The 15,190-nt window shown below is 41.1% G+C and overlaps 1 protein-coding gene and 1 pseudogene across 1 annotated transcript in view; both read right to left on the reverse strand.

Moving 5' to 3' along the window:
- The window catches only part of LOC105495060 (zyg-11 family member B, cell cycle regulator), a 104,530-nt gene that overhangs the window by 25,337 nt on the left and 64,003 nt on the right, over positions 1–15,190 (reverse strand). The window contains exons 6-10 of the mRNA XM_011764225.3: positions 13,429–13,493; positions 7,687–7,786; positions 7,294–7,344; positions 1,926–2,087; positions 1,767–1,814 (exon numbers count right to left, since the gene is read on the reverse strand). Of these exons, the coding sequence (XP_011762527.1) occupies positions 1,767–1,814; positions 1,926–2,087; positions 7,294–7,344; positions 7,687–7,786; positions 13,429–13,493 (426 nt within the window). The remainder of the gene's footprint in view (positions 1–1,766; positions 1,815–1,925; positions 2,088–7,293; positions 7,345–7,686; positions 7,787–13,428; positions 13,494–15,190) is intronic.
- On the reverse strand, positions 1,543–1,692 carry LOC112429063 (U4 spliceosomal RNA; annotated as a pseudogene).

Consider the following 15,190-nt stretch of genomic DNA (forward strand, 5'->3'; position numbering starts at 1 on the left):
TTTGTAGAGATCGGGTTGTGCTTCGTTGCCCAGGCTGGTCTCAAACTCCTAGGCTCAAGCAATTCTCTTACCTCATCCTTCCAAAGTGTTGGGATTAGAGGCATGAGTCACTGTGTCCAGCCTGATAACATTTTTTAATGAGATCTGTTTTTCTAATTATAAAAGTGAAACACGAGGCCAAGTGTGGTGGCTCATGCCTGTAATCCCAGCACTTTGGGAGGTCGAGGCAGGAAGACTGCTTCAGTCCAGGAATTTGAGACCAGCCTGGGCAACATGGCAAGACTGCAAATCTACAAAAATAAATAAATAAATAAGCTGGGCATCTGGAGGCTAAGGTGAGAAAACCGCTTGAGCCTGGCAGGTCGAGGCTGCAGTGAGCCATGATTGTACCACTGCACTCCACATGGACAACAGAGTGACAGACTCTATCTCAAAAATAAAAAAAAAAAGGTAAAACATGCTTAGTGTAAAACTTTGTACAATACCAAAAAATATAAAGAAGCATACACGTATAATATTTTTCTTTTTACTGTGGCAAAAATCTTTGTGTGTGTGTGTATACATATGTGTGTGTGTATATATATATATATATATAAATTAAAAAGTGTGGTTTTGCTTTTTTTTTTTTTTTTTGAGATGGAATTTCGCTCTTATTGCCCAGACTGGAGTGTAATGGTGTGGTCTTGGCTCACTGCAACCTCAACCTCCCAGATTCAAGCAGTTCTCCTGCCTCAGCCTCCCAAGTAGCTGGGATTACAGGCACCTGCCCCCACGCCCGGCTAATTTTTGTGTTTTTAGTAGAGACGGGGTTTCACCATGTTGGCCAGCCTGTTCACGAACTCCTGACCTCAGGTGATCTGCCCACCTAGGCCTCTCAAATTTGTGGGGTTTTTTTTTTTTGAGACGGAGTCTTGCTCTGTTGCCCAGGCTGGAGTGCAGTGGTGTGATCTCGGCTCACTGCAAGCTCTGCCTCCTGGGTTCAAGCAATTCTCCTGCCTCAGCCTCCAGAGTAGCTGGGACTACAGGTGCGTGCCACCACGTCCCGCTAATTTTTTGTATTTTTAGTAGAGACGGGGTTTCACTGTGTTAGCCAGGATGGTCTTGATCTCCTGACCTCATGATGTATTTTTAGTCTTTTTAAATTTAGTAATATTTATTTTCCAATGTCATTGTTTACAAGTATCATAGCAGCAACTTACTTTCTCTCTCTCTCTCTCTTTCTTTTTTTGTTCATTCACCTAGAAATTGTCAAAAATTGCCACTGCTGACCAGGCAGCTCATGCCTACATTCCCAGCACTATGGGAGGCCAAGGTAGGAGGAGGACTGGTTGAGCTCAGGAGTTTGAGACCAGCCTGGGCAACATGGCAAAACCCCACCTTTACAAAAAGTACAAAAATTAGCTGGGCATTGTGGCACACGCCCATGGTCCCACCTACTAGGGAGACTGAGTTGGGGGAACTGCTTGAGCTCAGCAGGTTGAGGCTGCAGTGAGCTGTGATCACACCACGGCACTCCAGCCTGGGCAACAAAGTGAGACCCTGTCTCAAAAGAAAAAAAAAAAAAAAAGAAAGAAAGAAATTGCCATTGAAGACCATATTTCAAGTCATCATGGCGAGGTATTGGGAATAGTTCTCAGCAATGACTGTGCCTTGGATAGACCTCATTGGCTATGATACTGCCACTGCAGAGCTGCAACTTTCAATGTGTTACTTCAGACAGAAAATAAATACAGCTTGGAACTTAGCAGGAAGTGCGTATATCTTACCAAAAGTCCTAGAACTTTCTGCTGAATGGATGACTCAGTTGGGAAAGACTGTAAAAAGAAAGAGAAACTTAAAATTACCTAAAGAACCAAATATAAAATAAATGCTAAAGTAAATAAATTAATAAATATCAAAACTGTAAGCTAAATTCCCATCCTAACCTCTAGAACCCTCATGAAGAGCTCTAACCCTTGGTTTTCAATAAAGTGTCTACAAGTGGTCGGGGATTCATCTGTGAGGTTCCAAAGTGCGCTCAAAGTAAATTTCAACGTAGTGTCCACTGAATTTTGATTGGTTTTCTGCTTCACTATTTGAAGAAGTTGCTGAAAAAAAAAAAACCACAGAATTAAGTTTTCATTTTTGGACTATTACAATTTGTGGTTATTAATAACCACAAGTCCATGAGGATTAGTTTCATGGCTTAAAGCATTTCCTATAAAGGTACTTATAACAAACAGCCCCTTAGACTGAACTTTTCTTTTTTTTTTTTTTTTTTTTTTTTTGAGACGGAGTCTCGCTCTGTCACCCAGGCTGGAGTGTAGTGGCCGGATCTCAGCTCACTGCAAGCTCTGCCTCCCAGGTTCACGCCATTCTCCTGCCTCAGCCTCCTGAGTAGCTGGGACTACAGGCGCCCGCCACCTCGCCCGGCTAGTTTTTTTGTATTTTTTAGTAGAGACGGGGTTTCACCGTGTTAGCCAGGATGGTCTCAATCTCCTGACCTCGTGATCCACCCGTCTCGGCCTCCCAAAGTGCTGGGATTACAGGCTTGAGCCACCGCGCCCGGCCTAGACTGAACTTTTCTTCAAGAAAAAAGTATAAGATTTTCATAAATACTTCTACATTATTCTGGTCATACCTACAATGTAATCACCCATAAATAACACTTACAGGCAAAATGATTAAAACTTGGATCAACTATCTTACTCATTCAGTCACAGCATATACTTATTTTAGATTCTAGAATTAAAAAGGCAAAGGAAGAGAAGGGCAAATGAAGCTAACACTTACGAAGGATTAGCAAATTATATTCTATATTGTAGTACTGTTATTCCCATTTTCTAGGAAAGTTGAGTCTGAGAAATATTAACTAATTTGTTCATAGTCAATTTAGTCAGAGAAAGTAAGAATAGGAAGACCTAAACTATTCAACTCTAAGTTTTCCTTAAGAAGCAAAAGAAAGGAAAAACTACATACAATGAAAAGATAATTAAAGTCTATATTGACTATAAATAAGATAACAGCCCCTCCCTCCTCAGCCTATGCTGCAGTGCCTGTCTTGCTTTTTATTTTTCCCCCCTTCCCCTTCCCTTTTTATTTCCTTTTCCCCTTCCTCCCTTTCAAAAAACAAGATAATAGCTTTGAAATTCCAAGTGTAAATTAGTTCTATCACAGCTTTACCCTAAAAAATTTATGTTTGAAAAGTAAATGGTTTTAAAACTACATAAGGCATCCATAATTCAATTTTTAGATTATACTTTTGGAGGTAAAAAAGGAAGCTCTGCTAAAACAGATATAAGAAAACATTAATGAACATAATACTAGAGGCTATACACAATTCAGAAAAAAAATCTGAAGAAACACAAACACGTAGGTACAGTTAGGTAAGTTAATAGCATAGTAGCTAAGAGTGTGGCACTAGAAGAAATCTACCTGAGCTTAAATCTCTGCATCTGACTAACTGCACAACTTCATTTACCAGTTTAATTCTTTGTTTCCTCATCTGTAGATTGCAGGTGGTAATTAAGAGCAGGGGAGAAAAATCTGGTTATAATAATCATCACTATTATTACTGATTCCTTTTTTTGTTGTTTGTTTTGGGACAGAGTCTTGCTCTTTTGCCCAGGCTGGAGCGAAGTGGCGCAATCTCAGCTCACTGCAACCTCCGCCCCCTGGGTTCAAGTGATTCTCCTGCCTCAGCCTCCCAAGTAGCTGGGATTATAGGCACATGCCACCACACTGGCTACTTTTTGTATTTTTAGTAGAGATGGGGTTCCACCATGTTGGCCACACTGGTCTCGAACTCCTGATCTCAGATAATCCACCCACCTCAGCCTCCCAAAGTGCTAGGATTACAGGTATGAGCCACCGTGCCCGGCCTACTAATTCCTTCTTTAAGCTTGATTTCCTCCCAAAGCATGGATACATTTCCTTTAAAATCTTTGAAGATACCAAAATTACTGAGAAACATATATAGCAATAAGAGGCCATTTTTTAAAACTGTCACCTCTGAAAATAGTAAAATAAACAAAATGAGCATCTTTTTCTACTTATCTAATGTATATTATATTTAGTACTAGGGGCCGGGCGCGGTGGCTCACGCCTGTAATCCCAGCACTTTGGGAGGCCGAGGCGGGCGGATCACAAGGTCAGGAGATCGAGACCACGGTGAAACCCCGTCTCTACTAAAAATACAAAAAATTAGCCGGGCGCGGTTGGGGGCGCCTGTAGTCCCAGCTACTCGGGAGGCTGAGGCAGGAGAATGGCGAGAACCCGGGAGGCGGAGCTTGCAGTGAGCCGAGATCGCGCCACTGCACTCCAGCCTGGGCGACAGAGCGAGACTCCGTCTCAAAAAAAAAAAAAAAAAATTTAGTACTAGGTACTTAGCATATACTACCTTAATTAACCATTTTTCTTTTTTTTTTTTCTTTCTTTTTTGACATGGGATCCCACTCTATTACTCAGGCTGGAGTACAGTGACACAATTATAGTTCACTGCAGACTCGAACTCCCAAGCTCAAGCAATCCTCTTGCTTCAACCTCCTGAGTAGCTGAGACTACAGGTGCATGCCACCATGCCCGGCTAATTTTTTTTTTTTTTTTTTTGGTTAGAGCCAGAATCTTGCTATGTTGACCATGCTGGTCTCAAATTCCTGGCTTTAGGTGATCCTCCCACCTCAGCCTCCCAAAGTGCTGGGATTACAAGCATGAGCTTTTCTTCTCATTTAATTTTTGTAATAAGTGTATTATTTTTTATCACCCCAAAGAAAACTGATTTGCCCAAAACACATGGCTAGTAAGAGACAGAATTGAGAATAAATCCAGATATGTCAGCTCCAGAATTCCCACTCTTTCCATTATTCCCAAATAGCCTTCTCTTTCTTTATAACATTATTTTGTTCTTTTTTTTTTTTTTTGAAAGCGAGTCTCACTCTTGCCCAGGCTGGAGTGCAGTGGCCCAATCTCAGCTCACTGCAACCTCCACCTCCCAGGTTCAAGTGATTCTCCTGCCTTAGTCTCCTGAGTGGCTGGGATTATAGGCCCATGCCCGGCTAATTTTTGTATTTTTAAGTAGAGATGGGGTTTCACCATGTTGGTCAGGCTGGTCTCGAACTCCTGACCTCGTGATCCGTCCACCTAAGCCTCCCAAATTACAAGCGTGAGCCACCGCACCCAGCTATTTTTTCCATTCTTTTTTTTTTTTGAGACAGAGTCTCGCTGTGTTGCCCAGGCTGGAGTGCAGTGGCACTATCTCGGCTCACTGCAAGCTCCGCCTCCCAGGTTCACGCCATTCTCCTGCCTCAGCCTCCCGAGTAGCTGGGACTACAGATGCCCGCCGCCACACCCGGCTAATTTTTTGTATTTTTAGTAGAGATGGGGTTTCACAGTGTTAGCCAGGATGGTCTCAATCTCCTGACCTCGTGATCCACCTGCCTCGGCCTCCGAAGGTGCTGGGATTACAGGTGTGAGCCACCGCGCCCGGCCCATTTTTTTCATTCTTATCTCTATTATTATACTTTTTAGATTTTGTTACAACCATATCTACATAGCTGTTTTTTTTCTATTGTACTGTTTGTTATGGGTAGAATTTATAGATATAATTCAGTGTGAATTCTAATTACATAATTATAATTCAGTGTGAATTCCCTAACATCTTGTAAGGCAGCAAGTATCATTCATTTGATATCATGGGTACTCTATACATATTTATCAAATGAATGGTTTACTTTCTCATTATATACATAATTTACAAGTCATGGAAAAAGGGAGTCTCTTATTTGACTTTTCTATGTAGTATTACTATTCAAACACCTCATGCCAGGATTTTAACAGGCATGTTTAAATATACTTTTTGCCTCTAAGTCTTCCCTAAGACATTTTTTATATCTACTCCCTTTAAAGCTTTTTAAAGTCTTATTTCCTCAACTGATTATAAGCAAGCAAAATCGTATACCAGATATTTAAATTATCTGCTTCCGCAAAGCATAAAGCACAACCTTATGTGTGTAATAGAGTCTCTACATTTTCTATATAAATAACAAAAATCACAGAGTTTTACAATTAGATAGGTGTTTTGTTTTTTTCTGGAGATAGGGTCTTGCTCTGTGACCCAGGCTGGAGTGCAGTGGCATCATTATGGCCAACTGCAACCCTGACCACTTGGGCTCAAGCAATTCTTCCACCTTAGCCTCCTGAGTAGCTGGGACCATAGACATGTGCTACCATGCCTGGCTAATTTTTAAATTATTTGTATAGACGGGGTCTCATTATATTGCCCAGGCTGGTCTTGAACTCCTGGGCTCAAGCAATCCTCCTGCCTCGGCCTCCCAAAATGCTGGGATTACAGGCATAACCACTGTGCCTGGTCTTAGATAGGATCTTAATACTTATGTGGACCCCAATGGTTCAAGTAATTTTCCCAAATTCGCAAAGTGAGTTTACAAGCTAGATCCTAGGTCATCTGACTCCTAGTTCAGGGTTTTTTCCATTTCTGTTAAGGAGTAAAGCTGCATATATGAAAATAAATAAATACACTTCTTTAGAAGTATCCAAAAAAAATTTTTTTTTGTTTTGTTTTGAGAAAGGGTCTCACTCTGTCACCCAGGCTGGAGTGCAGTGACACGATCACGGCTCACTGCAGCCTTGACCTCTTGGACTCAAGGGATCCTCCCACCTCAGCCTCTGGAGTAGCTGGAACCACAGGCTTGCACCACAATGTCCAACTTTTTTTTTTTTTTGGTAGAGAAGGGGTCCCATTCTATTGCCCAGACTGTTCTTAAACTCCTGGCCTCAAGTGACCCCCTCCTGCCTTGGCCTCCCAAACTGCTGGGATTACAGGTGTGAGTCACCACATGCCTGGTCACAGAAAGTTTTTATTAAAATATAAAATGTCGGCTGGGCGCGATGGCTCACGTCTGTAATCCCAGCACTTTGGGAGGCTGAGGCGGGTGGATCATGAAGTCAGGAGATCGAGACCATCCTGGCTAACACGGTGAAACCCTGTCTCTACTAAAAATACAAAAAAAAAAAAAAAAAAAAATTAGCCGGTCGTGGTGGCAGGCGCCTGTAGTCCCAGCTACTCAGGAGGCTGAGGCAGGAGAATGGCATGAACCCAGGAGGCAGAGCTTGCAGTGAGCCGAGATCGCACCACTGCACCCCAGCCTGGATGACAGTGCGAGACTCCATCTCAAAAAAAAAAAAAAAAAAAATATATATATATATATATATATAATGTCAGAAAATATATAATACTGCCTGAAAATAATAAACATGAATATCTAGTAGCCTGCATGAAGGAGATTATAGACTTACCCTGACAATGAAGAGCTCAGTACCAAGCTGTGCAGTTTGTTCTGTAGAAAGCTGCAAGCAAGTAAAAAACAAATTCAATGTCCAAGAACTCACTAATGTGAGTTTAATATCATTCACTGTACCTGACTCCAAAAGTCAGACTAAAATCTCTGATCAACTTGGAATTCTGCCATATATCTGTTTTTGGGAGGCCTGCCTCGGCCTCCCAAAGTGCTGGGATTACAGGCGTGAATCACTGTGCCCAGCCAAATTCTGCAATATCGAATGTAGCTTGAATAAGTAGGTTGGCAGAGAGATTTACTAATCTTTCTGGCACACAGATTTCGGCGGGAAACAGTAAATGTAGTGAGAAACAGCTGCCTACAGAAAATTATTCATCAAGAGTTCAGGTACCTTGGCAGCCAGGATGGAAATGATAGCAACTGCCATCCTTTGCATGTTTTGATCCTCATGGTTGCAGAGCCACTGCATGACAAGCTTGGCTGCTTCAAACCTGAAAACACACAAAGGGTTTCATGAATTAATGATGGAGGCCAAGGCACAGTTTCAGAGTTCCAGCTAGGAACTGATGCTACAACTTAAATATGTAAAAAGGCAAGGGAAAATTCCTCTTAACTGGTAGAGAGTAACAATTACACTCAGTGCTTTAGAGATGATGCCATATTATTAATTCTGACAACATTTTGTAAAGAAAGAAGGGTTTGGAAAATATGATTCCAACTATCTGGCATTTCATCTTCTAGAATTATAACATACTTCTATTCTGTATTTCTAAATTATAGTGATTTCCATATTTTAGTTGTAATTTAAATATTTTCTGGGTTCCTCATAGCACCTAGCACAACAGAAACATTCATTCATTCATTCACAAACATATATTAAACTCTTGCTTTGTGCCAGATATTGTTCTTAGCGCTGGGGATAGAATAGTGAACAAAACAGAAAAATGTCCCTACTTTCATAGAGCTTACACTCTAGTGAGGAAGACAGGTAATAAATTGGATAAATAAGTAAAATGCATAGTATGGTTAGGTACTGACCATATGTTATGGAAAAAAATAAATAAAGCAGAAAAAGAGGATATGAAATGTTGAAATTTTATGTAGGGTGGCTACGGAAGGCCTCATTGAAACTTTTAAGGAAGTAAGAGAGATAACCATATGGGTATTTAGGGGACAAGCATTCCAGGCAGAGGGGAGGGGAAATACAACAGCCCTGAAGTGGGTATGGGCACAGAAATGTCAACAAATAGCATGGAGGTCAGTGAGGCCAAAGCAGAGAGAACAAGGGAAGAGTTCTGAGAGAAAAAGTCAGAGGTAATAGAGGCACCAGATCACATAGAGTCTAGTGTATTAGTCCATTCTTGCATTGCTATAAATAACTACCGGAGACTGGGTAATTTATAAAGAAAAGAAGTTTAATTGGCTCATGGTTCCACAGGCTGTAAGGAAGCACAGCTGGGAAGGCCTCAGGAAACTTGCAATCATGGTGGAAGGCGAGACTGGCACATCCTACATGGGTGAAAGAGATGGAAGGGCAAAGCCAGAGTTGCTACACACTTTTAAACGACCAGATCTCATGAGAACTCTATCACCAGACAGCAGTAGGAGATGATGCTAAACCATTAGAAAACACCCCCATGATCCAATCACCTCCCACCAGGCCCCACCTCCAGCACTGGGGATTACAATTCAACATGAGATTTGGGTGGGGTCACAGAGCCAAACCATATCATTAAGGAACTGGCTTCTACTCTGAATGAGAGGGAAAGTCATAGAAGGCTTCTGAGCAGGAATATGACATGAGCAGGACTACTCTATCACCTGTCTTTAGAATAAACTCCAAGAGGGCAATGACAGAAGCAGGAGAGTAGTCCTGAGCAGTAATTCAGGAGAGAAATCACTTTTAGTCTACTCCAAGTGGTAGAAACAGAAGTCAAGAGAAATGGTTGAATTCTAGATACATTTTGAAGATAGAGCTGGATTTGCCAAATAACTCAATGTGGGATACAAGGAGAAAAATCAAGATGAGGTCAAGGAATACATCTGATTATCTTACCCATAGTTTCATCCTTAAGACTCAGATCAAATATCACTGCCTTTGAGGTGGTTTCTTTGACATGTTTATCACTGCCTTCTTAGCTCCTTAGTACTTTAGGTACAGCTGTCAGAGATCCACAGTCATCTGCAGACTCACTTGAATCCCTATTTGGCCTGTGCACTCCTTGAGGGTGGGGACTATATATATTCTATTTAGCCCTTTATGCCACACAATCAATACAGTGATCGAAATATAGTGTTTAATATATGTTGACTGAATGATTATTTTCAGGTAGATTACTACTCTACAACTTCCCTTAAAATTACTATTACCTTCTTTCTGTTTCCAAGGCCATTTCTGATTAGGCCCATTACTTGTATTCTTCTACAATATATTCCTAATTGGCTTCCCTGTCTCCACTGGTTTCCAATCAATGTGTGCCTGCACATTAGAAATAAATAAACCTCTGGCCAGGCGTGATGGCTCACACCTGTAATCCCAGCACTTTGGGAGGCTGAGGCGGGTGGATCACAAGGTCAAGAGATAGAGACCATCCTGGCAAACATGGTGAAACCCGTCTCTAATGAAAACACAAAAAATCAGCTGGGGGTGGTGGTACATGCCTGTAGTCTCAGCTACTCGGGAGGCTGAGGCAGGAGAATCACTTGAACCCAGGAGGCGGAGGTTGCAGTGAGCTGAGATCACGCCACTGCACTCCAGCCTGGATGACAGAGCAAGCCTCCATCAAAAAAAAAAAAAAAAAAAAAAAAAGAGAGGGAGGGTGGGAGGGAGGGAGGGAGGGAGGGAGGGAGGGAGGGAGGGAGGAAACAAATAAACCTGTCTGAGGACTTAAGTATGATGTCACTCCCGTACTCACAGCATTCTAGGACTTTAGCGTGGGGCCATATCAAGCTTTTTTCCTGCCTACCCTATGCTTTCTGCAAAGTGGATTGTTCATTAGTCTTCACACATGCCCACAAGTATGAGGTAACACAGGCTAGTGGTAAAGTGTAGAGATTCTCCAGTCAGTTCTGGGTTTGAATTCTAGTCCTACTTAATGTTAATGATAACAATAAAATAAAATAAAATTATTTTATCATGTGAGGCAATGTAGTCAAGTTGTTAAGAACATCATACACTTTGGAGTCAGCCTGGATTCAAATATCAGCTCCACCACTTATTAACTTTTTGTTTGTTTTTGAGAAGGAGTTTCACTCTTGTTGCCCAGGCTGGGGTGCAGTGGTACAATCTTGGCTCCCTGCAACCTCTGTCTCCTGGGTTCAAGCGATTCTCCTGCCTCAGCCTCCTGAGTAGCTAGGAGCTGCCATCACACCTGGCTAATTTTTTGTATTTTCAGTACAGACAGCGTTTCACCATGTTGGCCAGGCTGCTCTACAACTCCTGATCTCAAGTGATCCACTTGTCTTGGCCTCACAAAGTGCTGGGATTACATGCATGAGCCACGCGCCCGGTCTAACTTTGGGACTCTGACCAAATTCCTTAACCTCTCTGAACTTCAATATTCTTATCTGTAAAATAGTAATAAAAACTGATTCCAGGCTGGGCGTGGTGGCTCACACCCGTAAAACAATTCAACCAGCTCTCATCTTCAAAGCAACATAGCATGGATGAAAAAATGGAGGACCTGGAGTCAGACTGAATTTAAATCTAGACTCTGCTACTTACTATCTTATTACCTCAGGCAAGTTACTAATCCTTTCTGTGTCTCTATTTCCTCATCTGAAAAACGAAGATCATAAGAGTAATGATTTCACAGGATTGTTCTGAGGACTGAATAAGCATACATAAAACACTTTGGCACAACGCCTGCCTGGCAGTAGTAAGTGCTTCATACATGTTAGTTTTTACCATTTTTATCTCAAGTGCCATAACAAACATGAAATCCTTAATGATCATCAGTCAAACAGAATCTTTCCTTCCTTGTGTGGGGGCCCAATGCATTTCATTAACACCTCTTCTATGAAAAATTATGTCTCATGTAATATTCATTCATTCATTCATCCATCAATCCATTAAATATCCACCCAGGCACTAGAGACAAAGTGATGAACCAATCATAGCCTCTGACCACAAAGAAGGTCAATTCTAGCACAGTACATTTGCTAGATGAGAGGCAGGCAAACTATACAGCCTGTGGATCTGGCTGCCTGTTTTGTAAAGTTCTGTTGGAACACAGCAATATCCATTTGCTTATATATTACCTATGGCTGCTTTTGAGGGACAACAGCAGAGTTAAAATAGCTGTAACAGAGACTCTATAGCCCATAGGCCTAGAGTATTTATAATCTAGCCCTTTAAGAATAAACATTAAGGAGTAGAATATAATCTTTAGGAGAGTGACTATGTCTTTCCTACCTAGACTTTGTTACAATGATGAGCACAGAGGTTCAATATTTCCAAAATAAAATTAGCAATCTACATGAAATATATGTAGTTATATTTTCATCCAAATTGCTTATTTCAAATAAAAAAATCACAGTAAAATTGCTGCTTGAAGGCCAGGCGTGGGGGCTTATACCTGTAATCCCAGCACTTTGGGAGGCTGAGGTGGATGGATCAGCTGAGGTCAGGAGTTCAAGACCAGCCTGGCCAACAAGGTGAAACCCCATCTCTACCAAAAATACAAAAATTATCTGGGTATGATGGCACATGCCTGTAATCTCAGCTATTTGGGAGGCTAAAGCAGGAGAATCGCTTGAACCCGGATGGCAGAGGTTGCAGTGAGCTGAGATTGCACCATTGCACTCCAGCCTGGGCAACAAGAGTGAAACTCTGTCTCAAAAAAAATGAAATTGCTGCTGGAGAAACATACTTTTTATTAAATAATGAGGTATAAATTTCCTTTTCAAAATGCCATCATGAAAAAATTATATTTTAAGACCAGGCATGGTGGCTCATACCTGTAATCCCAGCACTTTGGGAGACCGAGGTGGGTGGATCACTTGAGGTCAGGAGTTTGAGACCTGCCTGGCCAACATGGTGAAATCTTGACTGTGCCAAAAAATACAAACATTGGCCCAGCGTGGTGGCACATGCCTGTAGTCCCAGCTACTCAGTTAGCTGAGGTAGGAGAATCACTTAAAACCAGGAGGAGGAGGTTGCAGTGAGCTCAGATTGCACCACTGCACTCCAGCCTGGGTGACAGAGTGAGACCCTGTCTCAAAAAAAAGAAAAAGAAAAATTATGTTTTAAAATAGTAAAATAAAAAAACACTTTTTAAGCTCCAAAATAACATCTTAGAAAATAAAGGTCCCCTTAATATTTAATGGAATCTAGATATATGGCCTCCCTTAACTGCTCCTTAAAAAGTTTCTTCCATAATTCAATACCAAATAATGATAAGAATAAGAGATATGTTACCAAAAAAAAAAAAAAGAAAAAAAGAAAAAACACTGGACCTAGAATTAGAAGACCTACGTCTTTTTTTTTTTTTTTGAGACAGAATCTTGCCCTGTCACCCAGGCTGGAGTGCAATGGCATGATTTTGGCTCACTGCAACCTCCACCTCCCGGGTTCAAGTGATTCTCCTGCCTCAGTCTCCCGAGTAGCTGGGATTACAGGCATGCACCACCACACCTGGCAATTTTTTGTATCTTTAGTAGAGACAGGGTTTCACCAGGCTGGTCTCGAACTCCTGACCTGGGGATACTCCCGCCTTGGCCTCCCAAAGTGTTGGGATTATAGGCGTGAGCCACTGCACCCAGCCAGACCCGCATCTTTCTAACCTTGCGGTTATTAGTCACAAAGCCATAGTCAAGACAATCTCTATATATGTCTTAGTTTTTTTATCTTTTGAATGGGGATAATAATGCTCATAGCTTACAATATTATGTGGATATCTTGAAAACTATAACCAATATAAATTCCTAAGCAAAGGACAATGGGTCAATTTGCTATCATGAATGTCAAAGCACTAAATTAAAGAAAGTAGATTTAGCATTCTACAAAATAACCCTCAATTCTATCTACTCAATTAATCTTATAAAAGAGATATCCTAAAGGGTAAGAAATGATCCAAGACAGATTTCTAACATTCTGGTTTGCCCCACATTAAGTTCTAGAACTATCACTTGCCTGTTAAATGGAACATCTTGAAGGATCCGGTCACTGCAAAGTGAAAGGAGGCAATTCTTCTGTAACTAAAAAATCAAAGGAAGAAAAAAAATCCTAAATAAAATATCACTTTGTTATCTTTGAACCAAGGTAGCTTATATATATATATAAAGAAGACTGATGAAACACCAGTTATTTCTTTTTTTTTTTTTTTTTTTTTTGAGACAGAGTCTCGCTCTGTCGCCCAGGCTGGAGTGCAGTGGCCGGATCTCAGCTCACTGCAAGCTCCGCCTCCTGGGTTTACGCCATTCTCCTGCCTCAGCCTCCCGAGTAGCTGGGACTACAGGCGCCCGCCACCTTGCCCAGCTAGTTTTTTGTATTTTTTAGTAGAGACGGGGTTTCACGGGGTTAGCCAGGATGGTCTCGATCTCCTGACCTCATGATCCGCCCATCTCGGCCTCCCAAAGTGCTGGGATTACAGGCTTGAGCCACCGCGCCTGGCCAACACCAGTTATTTCTTACAACCTTTATCTGCCCCCCTAGTATTGAAAGGCTGACTTCCAGGAGACCCATACAAATTTACTTGTACCTTTTTTTTTTCCTTTTCCATTAGATGAGAAATAGGGCAATAAATAGGATAACTACAGCTAATCTCCTTGTTTCTGGTGGCCTATGAAGTAACCTTGTCTTCTGTATTTTTTGAGGTACAGAGAATGACAAAAACAGTGGCTGAAAGTTTTACCTGTTGACATAGAATCAAAGAATATAGACGAGCCTGCTTGGAAGACTCTAACATAGAGTACATGGGGGGTAGTGCTCTACACATTGGCTTCTAAAGAGTGACTGATAGACTTGGCTCTATCTTTTAAACAAAGTTTAGACCAGCACAATTAAACAAGAGTAAATGAAAATATGAATAATTACTTGACACAGTCAAGGTGCACCATCATAATAGAAAGGTGATTCAAGTTATTCCTGTGAAGCAAAATAAGAAAATAAGTGTGGGCTTTAAAAAAAAAAGTCATAGTATATATATACTACCAATTTTTTTTTTATTTGGACACATGGCTTTGATATTTTTTAAAGGCTTTAGTGTACAACTGGAAGATTTCTCACCTAAAGAAGACTTAATGTAGGGAATTTAATCATAGAAGGCAAAAGTCAGATTAATGGGATATATACAGCTAGTCAAGAAATAGAAAAACATATAAAATGAACACCCTATTTGCTTCATGGAAGATGTAGAAAGATTACATAATAGAAGAAATGGCAGAGAAAAGGCAAAGTGGTAGTAAATCCCAGGTGAATGATACGGAATGGGTTAGGTACAAGTGTAATTAATTAAGAGGTTTCTCAGGAAGTTTTATATTCATCTCAGATGGTCAAGGTGCTAGGACAGACTCTGCTTGAGGATCCATTTACCTCCCCTAAAATATGAATCATAATCTGGCAGATTGATTAGTGGCATAACTTTCCTCCTTCACCATTTTTCTCCTCCCAAATAAACACAATAATTTGTACAGGATCCATAGAAGAAAGGCAATAATGCTATTCTAATTACCTCCGCTTAGAAAGCCCATCCCTCCTGTTCTTTTAGCTGGAAAACGCTTAATTTTGCTTCACAATTCAACTCAGGGCAGAGATATTACCTCATTGAGGAAGACTTCTTAATGTTTTTTGCTTGTTTGTTTTTGAGACAGGGTCTCGCTCTGTCACCCAGGCTGGAATGCAGCGGCACAATCATAGCTCACTGCAGGTTCAAACTCCTGGCACTCAAGTGATC

Source organism: Macaca nemestrina, chromosome 1 (genome assembly GCF_043159975.1).
Source record: "Macaca nemestrina isolate mMacNem1 chromosome 1, mMacNem.hap1, whole genome shotgun sequence".
Taxonomy (NCBI): Eukaryota; Metazoa; Chordata; class Mammalia; order Primates; family Cercopithecidae; genus Macaca; species Macaca nemestrina.